The sequence below is a fragment of the Drosophila montana genome, unplaced genomic scaffold (assembly GCF_035044405.1).
Source record: "Drosophila montana isolate Dmon_TW-CO22-7 unplaced genomic scaffold, ASM3504440v1 contig_1505_1, whole genome shotgun sequence".
In the NCBI taxonomy this organism is placed as follows: Eukaryota; Metazoa; Arthropoda; class Insecta; order Diptera; family Drosophilidae; genus Drosophila; species Drosophila montana.
This window is the reverse complement of record NW_026996452.1, coordinates 5308616-5326003: the sequence shown is the minus strand read 5'-3', so window position 1 is coordinate 5326003 and position 17388 is coordinate 5308616. Positions and strand designations below refer to the sequence as shown.

Below are 17388 nucleotides of genomic sequence, written 5' to 3'. Positions count from 1 at the left end.
AAAAAGAGAAAACACTTTACCTGACTGTTCAGGTTGTGTAAGTGTGCGCGTGTGCGAGTGAGTTTTTTGTTTAAAATTTTGGTATCTGGGGCAGCAAGCTTAGGTCAGAGCGCCGGTAAATATGCTACAAAAACGATTCCAGCAAGTTTTTTTGTCTGATTAAATGCAATCAAATTAAATCTCTGTTAAAATTTAAAATGATACATTGAGCAAAAGTTTTAAAGATTAAAACTGTTTTTGTATTCTGTGTAGTAGAATACAGAATTATGAAATTAAAATTGAATTAGTTCAGTTAGAAATCATTTTTTTTAAAAAGCTTTGAAAATGATTTTGAAAGTGATCGGACGGGAATCAAACAACTTTTATGCAAATCGGACAAAACTTAAAATTCACCAAAAAAATCTTTGAAATGCATTTTCCACCGAAGGAGTTTAGATTTTGCGAAAAAGGTGAAACACGTCTCAAATGATTTTTCAGATAGATCTCTGGAAATGAATTTGAGTGCGAAACGTCACCCACCAAATCCTTGACCTCCATTTCCAACAAGGAGGAATGGATTTTTCAAAAAGTGTGAAACACCCCTTAAATGAATTTAAACATAGATCTTTAAATATGAATTTGGGGCCGATCGGATGGTAAACAAAAAACTTTCATACAACCGTTTTCCGCCAATTTACCACTGTTGCGGGTGGAATTTTCCAAATCGCTGAAATACGTACTTATTAAGTTCTTATGAAGAGCTTTAAAAATAAGTTTGGAGCAAATCGGACACAACTTAAAACGCCGCCCAAAAAAGCTTTAAATCGCATTCCCCCCGAAGAAGTTTGAAATCTGCGAAAAGTGAGAAACACGTCTCAAATGATTTTCCTAAAAGATCTCTGGAAATGAATTTGAGCGCGAAACGTCACCCACCAAATCTTTGACCTCCATTTCCACCAAGGAGGAATGGGTTTTCCGAAAAGTGCGAAACAGCCCTCAAATGAATTTGAACAAAGATCTTTGAAAATAAGTTTGGGGCCGATGGTAAACAAAAAAGTTACATACAAACGTTTTTCGCGATTTTTACACACTTGCGAGTGGAATTTCCCGAAACCCCGTCTTAACGTGCACCTACATCACATAGCTACAGTGAAAATTTCAGCTTCCTAGCTCTTACGGTTTGGGCTGTGCGTTGATCACCAATCAGTCAGTCAGTCAGGACAAACAGTTTTATATATAGAGATTATTATTACATTGCTTTTATTCTAACTAAATTATATTTTGAAAGATTTTAAATAGAATATTTAAAAGACCTGATGAAATTCCTTACTTCCTAATCTTCTTAATGCATGCTTTTTTTAAAACGTTAGACATGTGTAAAGTTCAATAGGTTTGTACAAATAATATAAATGGAATGTATTATAATGTTTCAAGTTAAATCTACATTTGGCTTTTATCCATATGACAATAACTAAGAATATATCTATATATACAGCCAAATCATAAATTCAACTTTCTAAGCAATTACAAATAAATCATCTGTATTTGTGGATCGTCTTAAACTTGATTGTAATTACAAAAGATCTGGGAATTTAGTCTAGTCAGCTAGGAAAAAGTGTACAGTTCTATAATATTCTATGACATTTAGCTAAATACTTAGAAGGCTTTTTATACCCTGAACCCATTTAAAATAGGTAAAAACGGTATAATGTATTGGTGTAAATGTTTGTAACAGGCAGAAGGAAGCATCTCCGTATAAAGTATATATAATTTTGATCAGCATCAACAGCCGAGTCGATCTAGCCATGTCCGTCCGTCCGTATGTATAAACGCAGGGATCTTAGAACCTATAAGAGCTAGACTTGAAATTTTAGCTGTCTTCCTAGTGACCGCGTAGATTGAGTTTGTTTCGGATATTCGATAACTTGCCCAGTTTCTAAGTAATCAATAAAAATCGATATCGAAATCCGGGTTTTTGAGCAATTTTGGTAAATAATAAGAGCTAGAGTCGCCAAACTTGACATGTAGCTTCTAGAATAGTATATATATATCAAGTATCTTTCATTTTATAGCTATCGCCACCTCCCCTTTACCACCACAAAGCTATAATTCAAGTTAATAAACCAACTTGTACTGCCCACTAGTTTAAGCCACAATTAATGCAATTGATAATACAATTGAGAATACACAAATATTCTATATTCTATTCTACAATAAGATGTACTGCTGAAAATTAAGAAACACAAAGGAAAATGTGTTTTGGCTGCCCACGTGTTTGCGGCAGCTAGCGCAAATTCCAAGAATTTCTGTATACATGTACACACACACATTCGTGCACGTCTGCTTTGAATTCTATCAACAGCATTGCAATCGCGATTGTATTGTTTTCTGTGCTGCTATTTTAATTCGTTTTTTTTTCATTAAGACTTAATTATTGGCGTGGCTTTTGAGTAGATGCGGCGGCAAGTAGTGCGGACAGTTACGAGATCAAACCCTACCGAGGAAGCTATTTTTTTTTTATCTGGTGTGGCTGTTGAGTAGAGTCGGCAGCAAGTAATGCGGTCAGTTACGAGTTCGAACCCAGTTAAGGGAACTTTTTTTAAATTTATCTTTATTACTACTAAAGCAAAACGATCGCGTAGCCCGAGCTGCATTTGATGTTGGAATAAGAGGGTTCAGGGTATCACCTAGTCGGGAGCTCCAGACTAGAACCTTTTACTTGTTTTCTTTTAATTGTAAGCACAATCTTTTGCATGCCTTTCTATGCGATTCGCATTGCTAACTCTTAATAAGTGCGTATGTCTTATAGGAAAAGAAATGATTTTTCAAAGATTTCTAAAATGTAATGTAACAAATTTGTATTGTCCATTTAATTTTTAATAATAATGCGCAGAACACGGGAACTTAAAATTTCCAAGGTATCCAAAATAATTGCCCGTGTGCGTCCCAGCCGGGTAGCGTCCTCCAACGCTAATAGGCGTCATTAGGCGGGGAGAGAAAAAAAAATGATAAAGGGAAACCATTAGCAAAGCGCACGAAAAGCTGGCAAAAATGTACATAATTGCCGGGCGGAGATAAGTGGAGCAGACTTTCAGCTCAGACAGTAAGCAGCTAGTGGCAACTGTGGTCGCGAACATTTCATAAACTCATGAATATTTAAAAGGCACGACTCACCTGCTAAACGCTTTGCTAAACACCTATGGACCACGTGGCGTATACTTAATGCGTTATGTGTAATGCGATTTTTTTTTAAAAAGCGCACTTTGAAACGGGATCCCGGCAACCGGACAACCAATTCACGTTGAATGCATGCCCTGCGGCGACTGTCCTTTGATTGTTGTCGCGATGCTGTGGCAAATGACGCATGACGCTGAGCTGTCATTTGCATGGGGCCATCATTGCCGTTTTAAGTACGCTTTTATTGTCCTGCAAAGTGGCCCTGAGCCGGGTAACGGCAACAGCAACTGCGTCAGGCATCGGGCACATTCACGTTCATTCGGCAAATGTCGTTTCCGCTGCCATAGCCGAGACATCATTGTTGCCATTCGCAACGCTCGCCTGACTTTTAATGGCCTTTGAGAGAACTTGCCAGCGTTATCCTGCCTCTGCTACTGTTGGCCCACATCGTCGAATCGAGTGTTGGCCACAATGTAAAGCGTTGACAATACCACTTTCTTTATCAATTGTAAAATAAAAGGCGAAATAAAAGGCGAGCGTAGGCTCTCATAATGTGACCGTGCAGATCAAGTAATTTCAACATATCGATAGTTCACCCCGTTTAAACGATATCGATAAGTATCGATTTGTGGATTGGATATACGAGCTAGAGACGCAGCAGTAACATTTTGTGCTTTTAGGTATCTTGCATTAAAGAGCTGTGCTGGAACAACATATTATATCTATCTTATTCCACTTTAACTAGCTTTCAGCTTTGACTGACACTGCTTTTGCTTCCTTAACTTGTTTTGTTTGCTGCTATTAAAAGTTTTTTCCTCATGTAAAATAGCAAAAAGTGAACATATAGTGCAATCAGTTCACGATGTGGGCGTGTCATATGGCCTCTTCTGCGCTCCACCGCATGGTGAGAACTTTAACCTGGTTTGTGCTACAATGGATGCTACGAGCTGAACATTTGCATATGCTCGAACTGTGCTGTCAGTTCTTCACGGAATTGTTGGCCTTGGCCTGTTGGTCGTATCCTGGTCGGCAACACACACACCCTCACACACATACCCACACAAGCTGGCACAACTTTTGAAATTGATATTGAGTATTAGAGCCTTGTATACCCCGCTGTACAGCCTGCCTCTTTGTGCCATTGATAATTGGCTTTTAGTTTTGTTTGCTTTCCTAGCTTGCAGCCAGTCCTTGGAACATCAAAGCCTGCCCGACAACAAATTGAATTTATCGCACATTTTAGCAGGAAGCAGCACTTTATATGTAACTTTATCGCCAAATTGACTATATTTACTATTGAGTAACATAGATCATTTAGTTAGCCTTTGCCTCTATATGAATAGTGCAAAACTTGTTGGACTTGTGTCAGTTGACTGCAGTTCTGATGCTTCCATTGTTGGCCTAGTCCATATTGATGGAGCCACTTTTTTCCAAATAATTTATCTGGCCTGCAGCTATCTAAAAGTTTACATATCATTTTTTAGTGTGTTCATCAACAAATTTATTTGTTTGCTTTGCGGTCGTTAGCAAATTGCTGTCAGTTCTCAATTTACGTTTTGGATATTTATTAAATTTCAATTCCAGTTTGCGGCGTGCGTGTATGTGTGTTTTTGTCTTTACAAGGAAGCTAGAAAATGGGCGATGCGTCCCAGGGCGTGTTCCCGACTAGAGCACTTTTACTTGAAGTCTTCCCATTTGCAATGTCATTTGCCTAATAGTTGGATTGCTTGCCTTTGTTTACTGCTTAACAATCCGCACAGATCACACATACGCAGCGTTGCCAGTTCGTACTTTTGACCACATAAACACAAACACACACACTCTATCTATCTCCCGCTAGCACTCTCTCATTTTCTCACACTCTCACTGTTGCTCTCCACGTTTTCATTGTGCACTCATTGAGAAACTTTTCAACTGTTTTGCGCTGTTGCTTCAATTTCACATGCGCAGGTTGCTTGGATATTGTGGTTGATGTTTTTGTTGCTTTGGTTGTTGTTGCTGCCTGTCAGCGATTCTCTCGCACTCAATGGGCTGGGAGACTAGCGGATGGGATCCGTTGTTGCTTTTCAGTTGTCTGGCGGCAATTGAATCGCTTGCGCGCTTTGCTGAATGCAGCGACTGCTACCAATAAATACACAACAACAACCAAACTCATTCGTCAAATAAAAAAAGTAATAAGAAGCGAATTAAAAAAAATATAAAAATAATAATTTCGATTTGAACAAGAATTAAACTCGTTTTGCTGTGCCAAGTGATGTGCCAATACGAAACAACAACAACAACAAGTTATAGAATATATATAAATAAAACGCGCCACACAAAAACCATAACAAAGTCCAAATTTCCATACACATGAACATCGTATATATATAAATTTACATATATATAAATATACTTATGTATGTAGATGCATATATATTCTCGTTGCGTCAGTTGAGCATTTCTTTTATTTTATCTTTCATTATTCAGTTAATTGAAATGCCTTTAAAGTTAAACACAAACAAATAAACAATTTAAATAAACAATTTAAATAACTGGACTGCTTTGGGACTCGCAGTTAAAAAAATATTTAAGCTTGTGATTAACCATCATGAGTTATTTATCAACAGTTCAGATCTGTTTCTTAGTAACTATTCGCGATATATCTATAATTTTCAAAGTTGATTTATTATTGTAGTTGTTTTCGCAGTGGACTTCAATTGTACTTGGATAAACAACTCTTACATAAAGCACTAAAAGCATTAGATTGTATTTGCATTGTCCCAAATATGTTACTTAAAAGTTTTGCCTGTCAATGGGTAGCGCAAACAGCCGATTCTCAAATCAAGCAAACGAATTAAATACAAAATCAATTAACACGACAATTAGCAAAAGGCAAAAGATACATCTGCATGCATCTCCTCTCTCTCCCTTCTCGCTCTCTCTCTCTTTTTCTCTCTGTGCCTCTATATATATATATATAAGTATATATATATGAAGTATTCAGATACAGATACAATGCCTCAACACTCACATATCAATTAGATACATTTAGTACCCTTGTGTTGTATTCATTCGATATGTAAATGAAATATATGCGAGCTCTGGGAATAACTAAACTACATATAATTAATTTTGACTTCTTATCGCACAACTTCAACCGCAACGATGTATTTTGGTACACCCCCTAGTAATATCTGTAATCACAGATTCCACAAAAGCCGCATTATTAGTTTCTCGTTAAATCGAAAAATACTCTCGTGCTGGCACCCTTATATCTATAAGGAATAGGAACCCGCTCCATTTGCGGTTGTTGTAACCGGCTTACAAAATTTGCCCTCCAAACGATCTAAGACTATCGCACGAGTCGTTTGTGTTTTTCATTTAGTTTTTGTTTTTTATTGCGACACGAGTCCAAAAACCGAATAGGATTCTGTGCTTTCATGTAGATTCAAATTGTATAAAAATATGTTAAAAGAATTTGTTGATAAAGCATATCAAATCATAAAATAAATAAAGGTAAAGCCAGCCCCTTTCATTTTTAAAGAATTTATTATGGAGTTTTAAAAGCATTCGAATATTAAATAAATATTTATAAAATACTTTAATCAGTGATCAAATATAATTTATGTTCTATTAAAAAAGTTGATGCTAAAATAAAATAAAAATAATCAATAAATATATAAAAATATACAAATATACCAAAAAATAACAAACACAAAATTTCCAAAGAATTAGAGTTAGAAAATCATTTGAGTGAATATTAAATAACTATTTAGGAATTACTTTATTCAGTAATCAAATATAATTTATGTTCTATTAAAAAAGTTAAAGTTAAAAATAGATAACGGAAAGTAAATCAATAAATATATAAAAATATATAAATATTAATAAAATAAGACCTATTTAATATAATACAACTAAATGTGCTTATAATAAACCAAATTTAAAAGAAAGTAAATTTAAATAAAAATAAAACAAATGAAATAAAGGTGTAAATAAATAAAATAATAAAGTATAAATAAAAAATTAACTTATTTAAAAAAATCAAATATAGTCTACAATTTATTGATTTATAACAAATATTTCTATTAACAAGGAAAATCAAAAATTATAGTAACAACAATCTTGTAATGTCCCGTCATATAAAAATGATGTGAAATCTATTAATACACATATGCATAAAACACAAAGATAAAAATTTGTATAAAAATAAAAACAACAAACATAAAATGGCAAACTCAACAAATTTGTGATACTTCTTATCTTCAATCTTAAGTGCACAACAAATTAAAAACTCAAATAATTTATGATATAAATTAAATTTGCTTACTGCGCCCAGCAACAGTAAGTTTCCTAAGTTGGAACAACAACGTGAAAACTACCCAAAACAACAACAACAAGAGCAACAACTAGAGGCAGCAGATACAATAGAATAAGATGTTTACGGTGCCATTTCATCGGGACACAATCCTGACGGCCTCTGTCAGCGATGCATCCGTGCTGAATAAAAGCCGCACCGTATGTACAGAAACTTCGGCGGAGTCAAGGCAGACTCTTCTTTAAATTGATTTCAATTTTTGTTTGTGCTTCGAATTGATTTTATTACAATTTCTTTTTGATTTTATTTATTTATTGTTTTAGTTTTATTTTTTGTTTGTTTACTTTTGCATTGTTGTTTCTTTTTGTTTTCTACCTTATGTAATGGATTGTCTCGACCTATGCATGCAGCCCGCAACTCGACTAATTGCATTGCTTAGCCCAAGCTTAACAATCCATTGAAAACTGAAAACTTCCAGAGCTGCCGCTGGCGTAACCCTGACATTGCCGGCTCTCCATTCCCATTTAACTTTAATTAAGGCGCCCTTGAAACAATATTTCAATTCTCCCAGCTGCCCCTCACAACTTAATTTCTCAACTACATATGTATCTTGTTCGCATGGCAAGATTTCTTTGGATTTTATTCTCTCTGCATGCATTATTAAAACTGTAGCGTCTCTCGATACCCATGCAAATGGCCAGCACATAAATGCATTATCATATAGAGTGCTTTTATTGCATTTATGCCTGGGACCTCCTCACTTGCAGCTGCTCTTGGAAATGAAATTTCTCGCGCGTGCCAAGAGCCAAAAGTCAGATACACAAAGTGACGCGTCAGCTACTTCTTTTTCGTCCGAACAGGAATTCTTTGATATTTTTATCTTTATTTTCATTTTTTCTCACTGTCATAGGCGCCAGAAAAGTTGGGTTTTCCACTGAATTTGGCGACTGTCGACCACACTTGACCCTGACCATGTCGTGCGCAAAGGAGCGTAACGTCTGGTAAACATTTCTCCTGTAAAGTTTTTCAAGGCACTGAAAGGTTGTCCAAAGTGCTTAACAAATTTGTTGGTCAAGTTGTGGCGCAGTTACAATGTGGAAAAAAACAAAAGTAAATAAAAAGAAACTGAAAAATATTATAGAATATTGTATTTGACACCATTTTTTTAATATTCCTTGTTAAAGTCAATGTCAGCGAGCTTATTTATATTGCAGTGTTGCCACTTTGCAATGCAATGAACTGGCAACACCCAACAGTGTTGGTAAATGGCTTAGGAAATGCCAACTTGTTCTCATGATGCTACAATTATTAAAACAACAAATTTAACAACATGAGAATTTAATTTACTTGCGTTTACTCAAGTCTGATTCTAAGTATTTAAGTTATCATTGGGTAAAGCTTAAACGTGCATCAGTTAACTGTTTTTAATAATCGCCAAATCCTACCAGAGTTGAGTATATATTATCAGTCGATTGTACCAGTTTGGATCTTGCGGATCCCCTACCATCACAACGTACAATCTTTCTTATAAATATGCAGTCGTAAATTGCACAACTAATAAACTATAATTAGGAATTATTAAAGAGTAGCACAAAAATAGTTTGCTGAAAATTATAGTTAAAGCTGAATGTTAAAGTAGCGTATTAAATTTAATTACAGCATTTTTCATAATATTGCTACGTCAAACATTTTCCACATTTCGCATGCGAATTTCTCTGATATTTTGCCAATTGAGTTTATATAATTTTCGACGATACATGTATGTATATTTCTGTCATAATTGCAAATTGGCGTTAAATAAACAAAAGCTTAATATATGTGTGTGTGTGTGCTTATTTGTAAACAAATCTTAAAGCGAACTGTGAACAGGTGAACAGGAAATTAAACTAAGCGCTCTAAACGAATCGCAGGGCATTACAAATTGGTTAAGGAAGCAGTTTGGTAAACGATCTTCAAGTTTAACCAACTGCCAATCCAAACAATCGCACTTTCTGTTTGCTTTGATATTTACAATTAACATTTAGAATAGCTTTGTCACGCGGTCATTAAACATATGCCGAAGGTTCAATAAACCTTTGGCTGCTCTTTAAAATTCATGCGGCAATTTGTTTGTTTGTTTTTTTTCTTTTCGCATTCGCAATCCTTCAGACACTTTGCGAACTGCATAAAAAGCCATAAACCAGCAAGAGCAGGGAAAATAAAGCTAAACGAGTTGCAATAACAGTTGTGGCTCAGTCTCTTGTCAGGCGACATTTGCAAATATTGAAAAATATTGTGTATGCCATCTACTGTAATAATGCAGCAAAAAAAAACTAAATGAATGCAGTAGTTACTGCGTAGTTTTTTTCGATTTTCTTCTCTCGCCTTGGGAGACAAAGAAGCGATAGCTTGTATTTTCTTACCAAAATATCTCTTACTTTCAGCCGTTTCGATGGTTCGGCGCACGGTTTGAACCAGTGCCCCATGAACCTATATTTGGGTTTGACTATTATTTAGTCAACAAATCCGGCTTAAGAATGGATTAAATTGGAATAAGCAGCTATAATACAGAAAATTAACATAATTAATTTACTTGCTGGCAATTGCAATATTAAACATAAAACAATTTGAAATTAGGGGTATTCCCAAGTCAATCACTTAGCAGCTTACACTTGCATTTGAATATAAAATTCAATTTTTTTGCGACAACAAAGTTTTGACAACATGCTAAACAATTTAATAAATATTAAATGCATTTGTCTGGCTTGTATATCATGTCATGGCAAATGTCTGAAGGACATGAAGCCAGACAATCCGGCGGCACACAAAGAAAAAACAATTGCCGGGTATGTGAAAAGCATAAATCTGTTGGAAAACACGCCCCCGTCATGTAATTTGAGTTTTTGTGGCGCGACAAATATTTTTTGTCATTGCGCGCAGTTTAAATACTGTTGATGTTGCATTAAATATATGCATATACAGAGATATCGATGGGTAGTCGTCACATTAAACAATAAACCAAAAACAACCTTTTATTCAACTACAGTAAAAAGTTGAAAGCACGTAAATATATACATATACATACATATGTTCATGGAAACAAATAATGAAAAAAATGGCGTCAAGAAAAATGCGCACAAAACGCGATGTGAACGTGACGTTGAATTGAATTTCTGTGAAATGTTTCGTAAACAAATTAAAGGTAAATATGTGTGACAGTACCTTGTTTGTTTGCTAGCCTCAATATACCCTGGGATTACATCACATTTTTTCGCAAAATCGGGGTCGGCTCGTAAATCAAAACTTTTTTGATGATTTTTTTGTGAATATCTTGAATATCTCATATTGTCTGATTTTGAAATGTTATACCTTTTCGAATTCGTACGGATCTCTACTATCAATTGGCATTCAAACAAATGCAAAATGGATGGGTTAAAAAAAGTTGTTGACCAAAAAACGATTCATTTGTAAAGTAAACCTTTTTTGATGATTTTTTGGAATATATCGGCCAAATAATGTCCGATTTTGGAATTTTATACCATTTTAGACTCGTAAGGATCATCGATTGGCATCACAAAAAATGAAAATCTAAATTTTGACCCAAATCGACCAAAAAGCAAGGGGTTCCATCACGTTTTTTCGCAAAATCGGGCTCGGCTCGAAAATCAAAACTTTTTTGATGATTTTTTTTTAATATCTCGGGTAAATATCGTCTGATTTTGAAATATTATACCTTTTTGAATTCATACAGATCCCAACTATCAATTGGCGTTCAAACAAAATCAAAATGGATGGGTTGAAAAACGTTGTTGTCCAACAAAACGATTCGTTTGTAAAGTCAACCTTTTTTGATGATTTATTGGAATATATCGGCCAAATAATGTCCGATTTTGGAATTTTATACCATTTTGGACTCGTAAGGATCAATACTATCTAAAAAATGAAAATCTAATTTTGACCCAAATCGACCAAAAAGCTGTCTGTCAAGACTAGAAATTGACTTAAGTAAAAAAGTCCCTCACTTATAGAACATTTCTTGGGTGCTAACCAAGTGTCTCGCCTAGGAGATAGAAATGCGTTAAGCCTAAGAGAAACGATGGTAACTAACCAGATACTTAAAACGATAGAGAAACTCATCTGCGAGTCTTCCAATATGAATATACTTTACTTTTGCATATCGCCAAAATATCTTTTGACTCTCTTCGAAAACATACCCAAACTTTTTTTTTCATCTATAAAGATAAGGCACTTCTACTTCTTATTCCCTTCTTACTCCCTGGTATATGTTTATAGTATTTATAACAACTAACCACTTCCGCTCTACCTACAGGGTATCTGCCAGCCGAGCCGTCGAATCTTTACTGGAGCATTTAATAAATATATCTCATGTAAACAAAAATGAAGCAAAAACATACTTGAAGGATTGTATGTATGTATGCATATATATAAATGGATGTATGTATGTTCGTATACGTATGTATATTATATATGTATATATGTACATATACATATATATATGTATGTCAGCCAAACAAAATGCCAAAGACGCGTTGCTAAGCGTGTCCCTGCTGCCTATCAACTATATAAGCGAATACACATGTGTACATGTATTTATATATATTTGGAAATTTGTCAACTTGTAGAGTCTGCAGAGAAATGACGTCACGATCACTCGCCCAGCGGCTGATCAGCTTCATATAGACAAAGCAGAGACAGCACCAAAATCGAGAAAAAGAACAAGAAGATTCATTTAACTCAATTTTGGTAGCCAAAAAGTAGCGCAATTTAATTTTGTATATTCGTTTCGTTATTTTTGCCCTAAAGTGCTGATAAATGACAATTATTTGTCATTGCAGTTAATGTATCTCGAAGATACACGGCATATCTTCTAGACAGCGGCACTAAGCACTGACATTGGACTTTGTAATTTGCTGGCAAATTTGGTTTAGCTCTTTGGCAGCATTTCAATGCCGCACAATTGGGCCAGAGGGCAGCCAAAAGAGATCAGAGCGCACATGTGCGAAAAAGAGTTCTCTCTATTTTTCTTAGTTTCCTCGTTCTCTCTAGGGAACTATCGCAACAAGCAGCGAACAGCTGTTCAGATTGGAAGATTCATCAGTTTTAGCTGCTGCTCCCCCGCTATGATGCATTGCTCAGATATTTGCGAAGAAGCGCAGACATGATGTCTGCACATGAATAGTGAACGTGATAATGAATAATACAATTGCTTTGAAGAAAATCTCAATATATCTATAACTTTAAAAATTTTGGTATTTATTGAAGGTTACAAAAAGGCGCGAGATAAATGCTCGATAAGTAAAAAGATTGATAAGAATACACAGAAACATTTTACAATTTCTGATGAGGTTTTTAAGAATGTCGTAAAGTCTATAGTAAAAACTCAACAATGAGATACTGGGAGAAATATCCCAACACTTATTATATATTAATTTCGTATAATCTTTAACCAAAAGGCTAAATGCTGTGTCCAGAATGCTTGTCTGGGAAATTTATTTAAATAATAGAGTATTTGAAATATTTGTCAAGGTAATATTAATATTTTTATTAGGATGAAGCGATTGCACTATCTGAAAGATACATACTCTTTGGTTTACCGTATTAATTATCGTAGCTGGGTAAACAATATCATAACTCTTCCATTCAAAATTTTAACTAATGTATCTTACTCAACCAAGGCAGTAAGTTACCTTACAGAAATCGGAATTTATTGAAAATGTGTCGCTCCTTGAAGTAGAGATAAATAGATAAAACCTGTTCCACTACTAACCTATCTATCGAACTGAACTCGTCTTGAACATAATTATCGCTTACCTTAATATAGAAATATGTTGTTGGCTATCTTGCAAAAATATAGTCTCATTCTTAACTTATTTAAATCGAGTGTAATATCCTTCTGATTGAATATAGCTGCATTTAAAATTGAAACATTCGGAAGAAATGAGATTCTTTAGGATTATTTTATCTTAACCCCGCAATAATTTACAACAATTCAACTTTGAAGCAGCATCGTCTCGAATATTTATGAGCGCAGCGTCATAAAAATTTTAATTTTGTACAGATTCCCGAACCGTCGAGTTTTTGTCGCCCCTCAAATAACATAATCATAACATAACCTAACCTAACCGAACCGAAGTGAATCTACTTTGTCGGTGTCATGAAATTGATGTCCTTAAGTGACAAAGCCATAAAAAGTTTCATAAACTAAAGACAAAAGTCATTAAACTAAATGGGATGACAGACGGGAAACTGGACAGGACTAAAGCAGAAAAACGCACCGAACGGTCATATAGTCATCCAAGCAACCTGTGAGGTGGGCGGCGGGGTGGGGAGTGCGTGGAATTGAGGACGTGGAGCATGTGCATCCGTAATGAAGTGGTTGGCTGTGCAGTCTGTAGATTGTTGTTGTACTTACCGCATGTCTGCATGTCTGTTCCAAGGCAATCTGATATGAAGCTTAATCTCGTATCTCTTCTCTCCCACCCTCTCTCATTTTGCAGATGGCCGAGCTGATGCATCAGATGCGCGATCCGGCGCACACGCTCGGCGGCTCAGTGGGCAGCATACCGCAGACACTGATTGCTGGTACTGGTGGCACCGCCCATGGTTCACTGAATGGCATACATGAGACGCCGGCGACAAATCTGAAGATGAGCGAGGCGCTGCGCAATGCCCAACACGATGCTAGTCCCAATCCCGTGAGCTCCAAGATGAAGGCATCCAAATCGTACACGCATGGGCTTAGTAACTCCTCGGGCACTGTAAACATTCCCACGTCCACGTCGGCACAGAGCAATCTGTCGCTGCTGTCGGACATCTCGCCAAATCACACACACTTCTTTGAGGTCATGTATGTGGGCAAGATACGCGTCTCGCAGAAGCGTGTGCCCAACACCTTCATTGACGACGCCTTGCCGAAGTTCAAGGCCTACGATGCGCAGCGTTTGCGGATCCTCCAGAATCGCAAGATGTCCCTGAGCAGCGAGGGCGGCATCGGGATTGAAGCCAAGACTGCCGGCGGCGCACTCAAGGGCCATGAACTCAAGGAGGTGGACGAGGAAGAGCAGGAGTCACAGCCCAAGCCACAGATTGAACTACAGCTTACAGGCGCCGAGGCGGATGCCCTACCACAACCACTGGACTCCACATCCTCCAACAAGGAGAACAAATCGCCAGCCAAGCGTGTGCTGCTGCGTGGTCAAAGCCAAATGGAGCTGGGCCAAAAGGAGGTGTAAGTATGCCATATTGAACTGTCTGTTGTCTGTCCTTTATGCCCCCAATTTCCCCCCTGACCAAAACTTATTCAAAAACCTCTATAAAAACGCAAGCAGCCCGGAGGATTCTAGTCAGCAACAGGAGGCGCCCAATGTCATTGTTAACAAACAGCCGACGCCGCCCAGGGAACAGGGCGAGGCGGTTGCTGCTGCTGCTGCTCCAACTCAATTGCATACACACTATGCGCTGGAGAAGTAAGTGGCGACCTAGCCCAGAGCCCACGCATGTTTAGTTGGTTATTTAGTTATCGTTTTAGACTTTTTCAGGTTTTTCTTTTCCGTTCGTTTGTTTTCTGTTATGTTTTTGCCTTGCACCAACGCCTTTTTCATTAGCATGCCACGCCCACGAAAACAGAACACTTATATATGCACGCACAGCTAATTCTCTCCTGATTGTACCTCCCTTATAGCATACCAAAGCTGAGGGATCGTTCCGCCTCGCAGGGCTGCATTCCGCCGTATGCGGAACAGAATCGCACCATGGTCTTCCTAGTGGGGCGCAGTGATTTGCGGCTCATCTCGCCGGATCGCAAGCAGGTACTGCTCTACAAGGATTTCAAGGATGTGGCCAGCTGTGTGCACGGCCAGAAGTCGCTGGATCACTTTGGCATCATCTGCCGCGAGCTGAACAACGAGGGCTACATTGGCTACGTTTTTAAGTGCCAGTCGGAGCACGTGTGCGATGACATCGTGGCGGCCATTGCTCAGGCCTTTGACACCTGTGCCGAGCAGAAGAAGAAGCAGGAGACGCAAATCTTCAGTTGCGAACATTGCCCCATGCTCTGGTACCACAAACTCTGCACCGACGTGGAGGGCCTCTCCGAGAAGAAGACGCAGGCCATGATCTGGCGTCGCATTGCCACGCTAAGCGATGAGGAGCAGGAAATGGTATGGGCCAAGTACTGCGGCTCCGAGAAGACCAACTCCCCGGTTGCCGAGCAGAATCAGTTCCTCATGATGCTGCTGCGCGCCCACTGCGAGTCGCGCCAGCAGCGTCACGTCCATGACACCGCCGAGAATCGTTCCGAGTTTCTCAATCAGTATTTGGGCGGCAGCACAATCTTCATGAAGGCCAAACGCTCGCTGACCAACTCCTTTGACAATCTGCTCAAGCGCAAGCCCTCCAAGGACGACATTGCCTTGCCGCCACACAATCTGCGTGATATACGCGAAGGATCCGCCGAACCACTAGGTGCTGAGTCACCACCCGAGGGCTTCCGTTCGCGCTCAAACACGGTGGGCGCCAGTCCCAGCAGCAAACCCAGCGTTGAGCAGCTCAAGAGCCCCATGATGGACATGTAAGTGCAAAGCCGCAGTTTGCCAAGTAGTTTGCCTACCAAAACTGTTTGTTTAGGTTGCCAGCATACGTCTATAATGTCGCCTTCTTGGGGGCTTGATCGCGCTTCCGCTAGACCCCGCCTCCAGATGGGCACCAACCGAAGAATTTAATTATTATGGTTAACACACATTAATTTTCCATTTTCTTGTGTTTTTACATTTATAATTATTCCTTTGTTCTTTGTGAACAAATAGAATAAATAATTATAAACTTACGCATGGGTTTGAACCGGTGACCTTTCGCTTGCTAGTCCGACGCTCAAATTCTCGCAGGCAGGCCGGAGGTCGTCTCTGAGGTCGAATTTTTCGAAGCCGCGAGTGCTAGGCACTCACTTTCGACCCAAAAGGAAGCTTCTGTAAAGAATGTCAGCTTTCTAGCCCTTCCGTTTGGGCTGCATAGATACAGATTATGCTTAGCATATACTTAAAATTATAATAATATTAATAATAATACTTAATCTATTAATTGACAACAATCATTTAATAATTCTGTCATTTGCAGCTTCATCAAAGTAGGCAACAGTCCGAAAGAGGCGGAAACACATCAGGGCTCCTGGCGCCAGGCCATACTCAACAGCGTGGTGACGCCCTCCAAGGGTCTAGACAGCGAGGCGCCCACCGAGTATCTGTCGCCCATGCGCAAACGTAAGTCCTCTTGCTCTAATCTCCTCTTGGGATCCAATCAAACCAATATCTTATAGCTGTCAAACGCGGCAAGAGGGATGCAGCCGAGCTGCGGGAACTGTGGCGCACGGCCATACGACAGACCATTATGCTGAACCGCATGGAAACGGAGAATGCCATGCTGCAGGCGCGTCAGAACGAGAACGAGCTGAAGCGCATTAAGCTGGACTACGAGGAGATCGTGCCATGCGACAAGCAGCTGATCGAGCGCTGGGAGCAAATCATTGAGCGCAACTCCATGCAGATAGGCAACAAAAAGGATCCCAAGGTGCTGCGCCATGCCATACGCACTGGAGTGCCCCGATCAAAGCGCGGCGATGTCTGGACTTTTCTGGCCGAACAGCACTCGATGAACATGGCTCCGGTGGACACGAAACGTTTTCCCAACTACAATACGCCGTATCAAACGCTGCTCAAGCATCTGACCGAGCATCAGCATGCGATATTTATTGATCTGGGTCGCACTTTTCCCAACCACCAGTTCTACAAGGATCCGCTGGGGCTGGGTCAGCTGTCGCTCTTCAATTTGCTGAAAGCCTACTCCATACTCGATCCAGAGCTGGGCTACTGCCAGGGACTGGGCTTCATTTGCGGCGTGCTGCTGTTGCATGTAGGTTGATCCTTGTTAGAGTCTTCTAC

General features: G+C 38.6%; 1 protein-coding gene across 4 annotated transcripts in view; it reads left to right on the top strand.

Moving 5' to 3' along the window:
- The window catches only part of plx (PTB_TBC1D1_like and TBC domain-containing protein plx), a 34531-nt gene that overhangs the window by 15272 nt on the left and 1871 nt on the right, over positions 1 to 17388 (top strand). Inside the window, exons 1-6 of one of the 4 annotated variants that reach the window (XM_064690124.1) lie at positions 7396 to 7656; positions 13954 to 14684; positions 14785 to 14922; positions 15138 to 16025; positions 16568 to 16710; positions 16767 to 17359. In XM_064690124.1, coding sequence (XP_064546194.1) covers positions 7576 to 7656; positions 13954 to 14684; positions 14785 to 14922; positions 15138 to 16025; positions 16568 to 16710; positions 16767 to 17359 — 2574 coding nt within the window. In that variant the 5' untranslated portion in view covers positions 7396 to 7575. Of the gene's footprint in view, positions 1 to 7395; positions 7657 to 13953; positions 14685 to 14784; positions 14923 to 15137; positions 16026 to 16567; positions 16711 to 16766; positions 17360 to 17388 lie in introns of those variants that run through there. The other 3 variants (XM_064690110.1, XM_064690133.1, XM_064690117.1) reach the window with 3 other exon arrangements.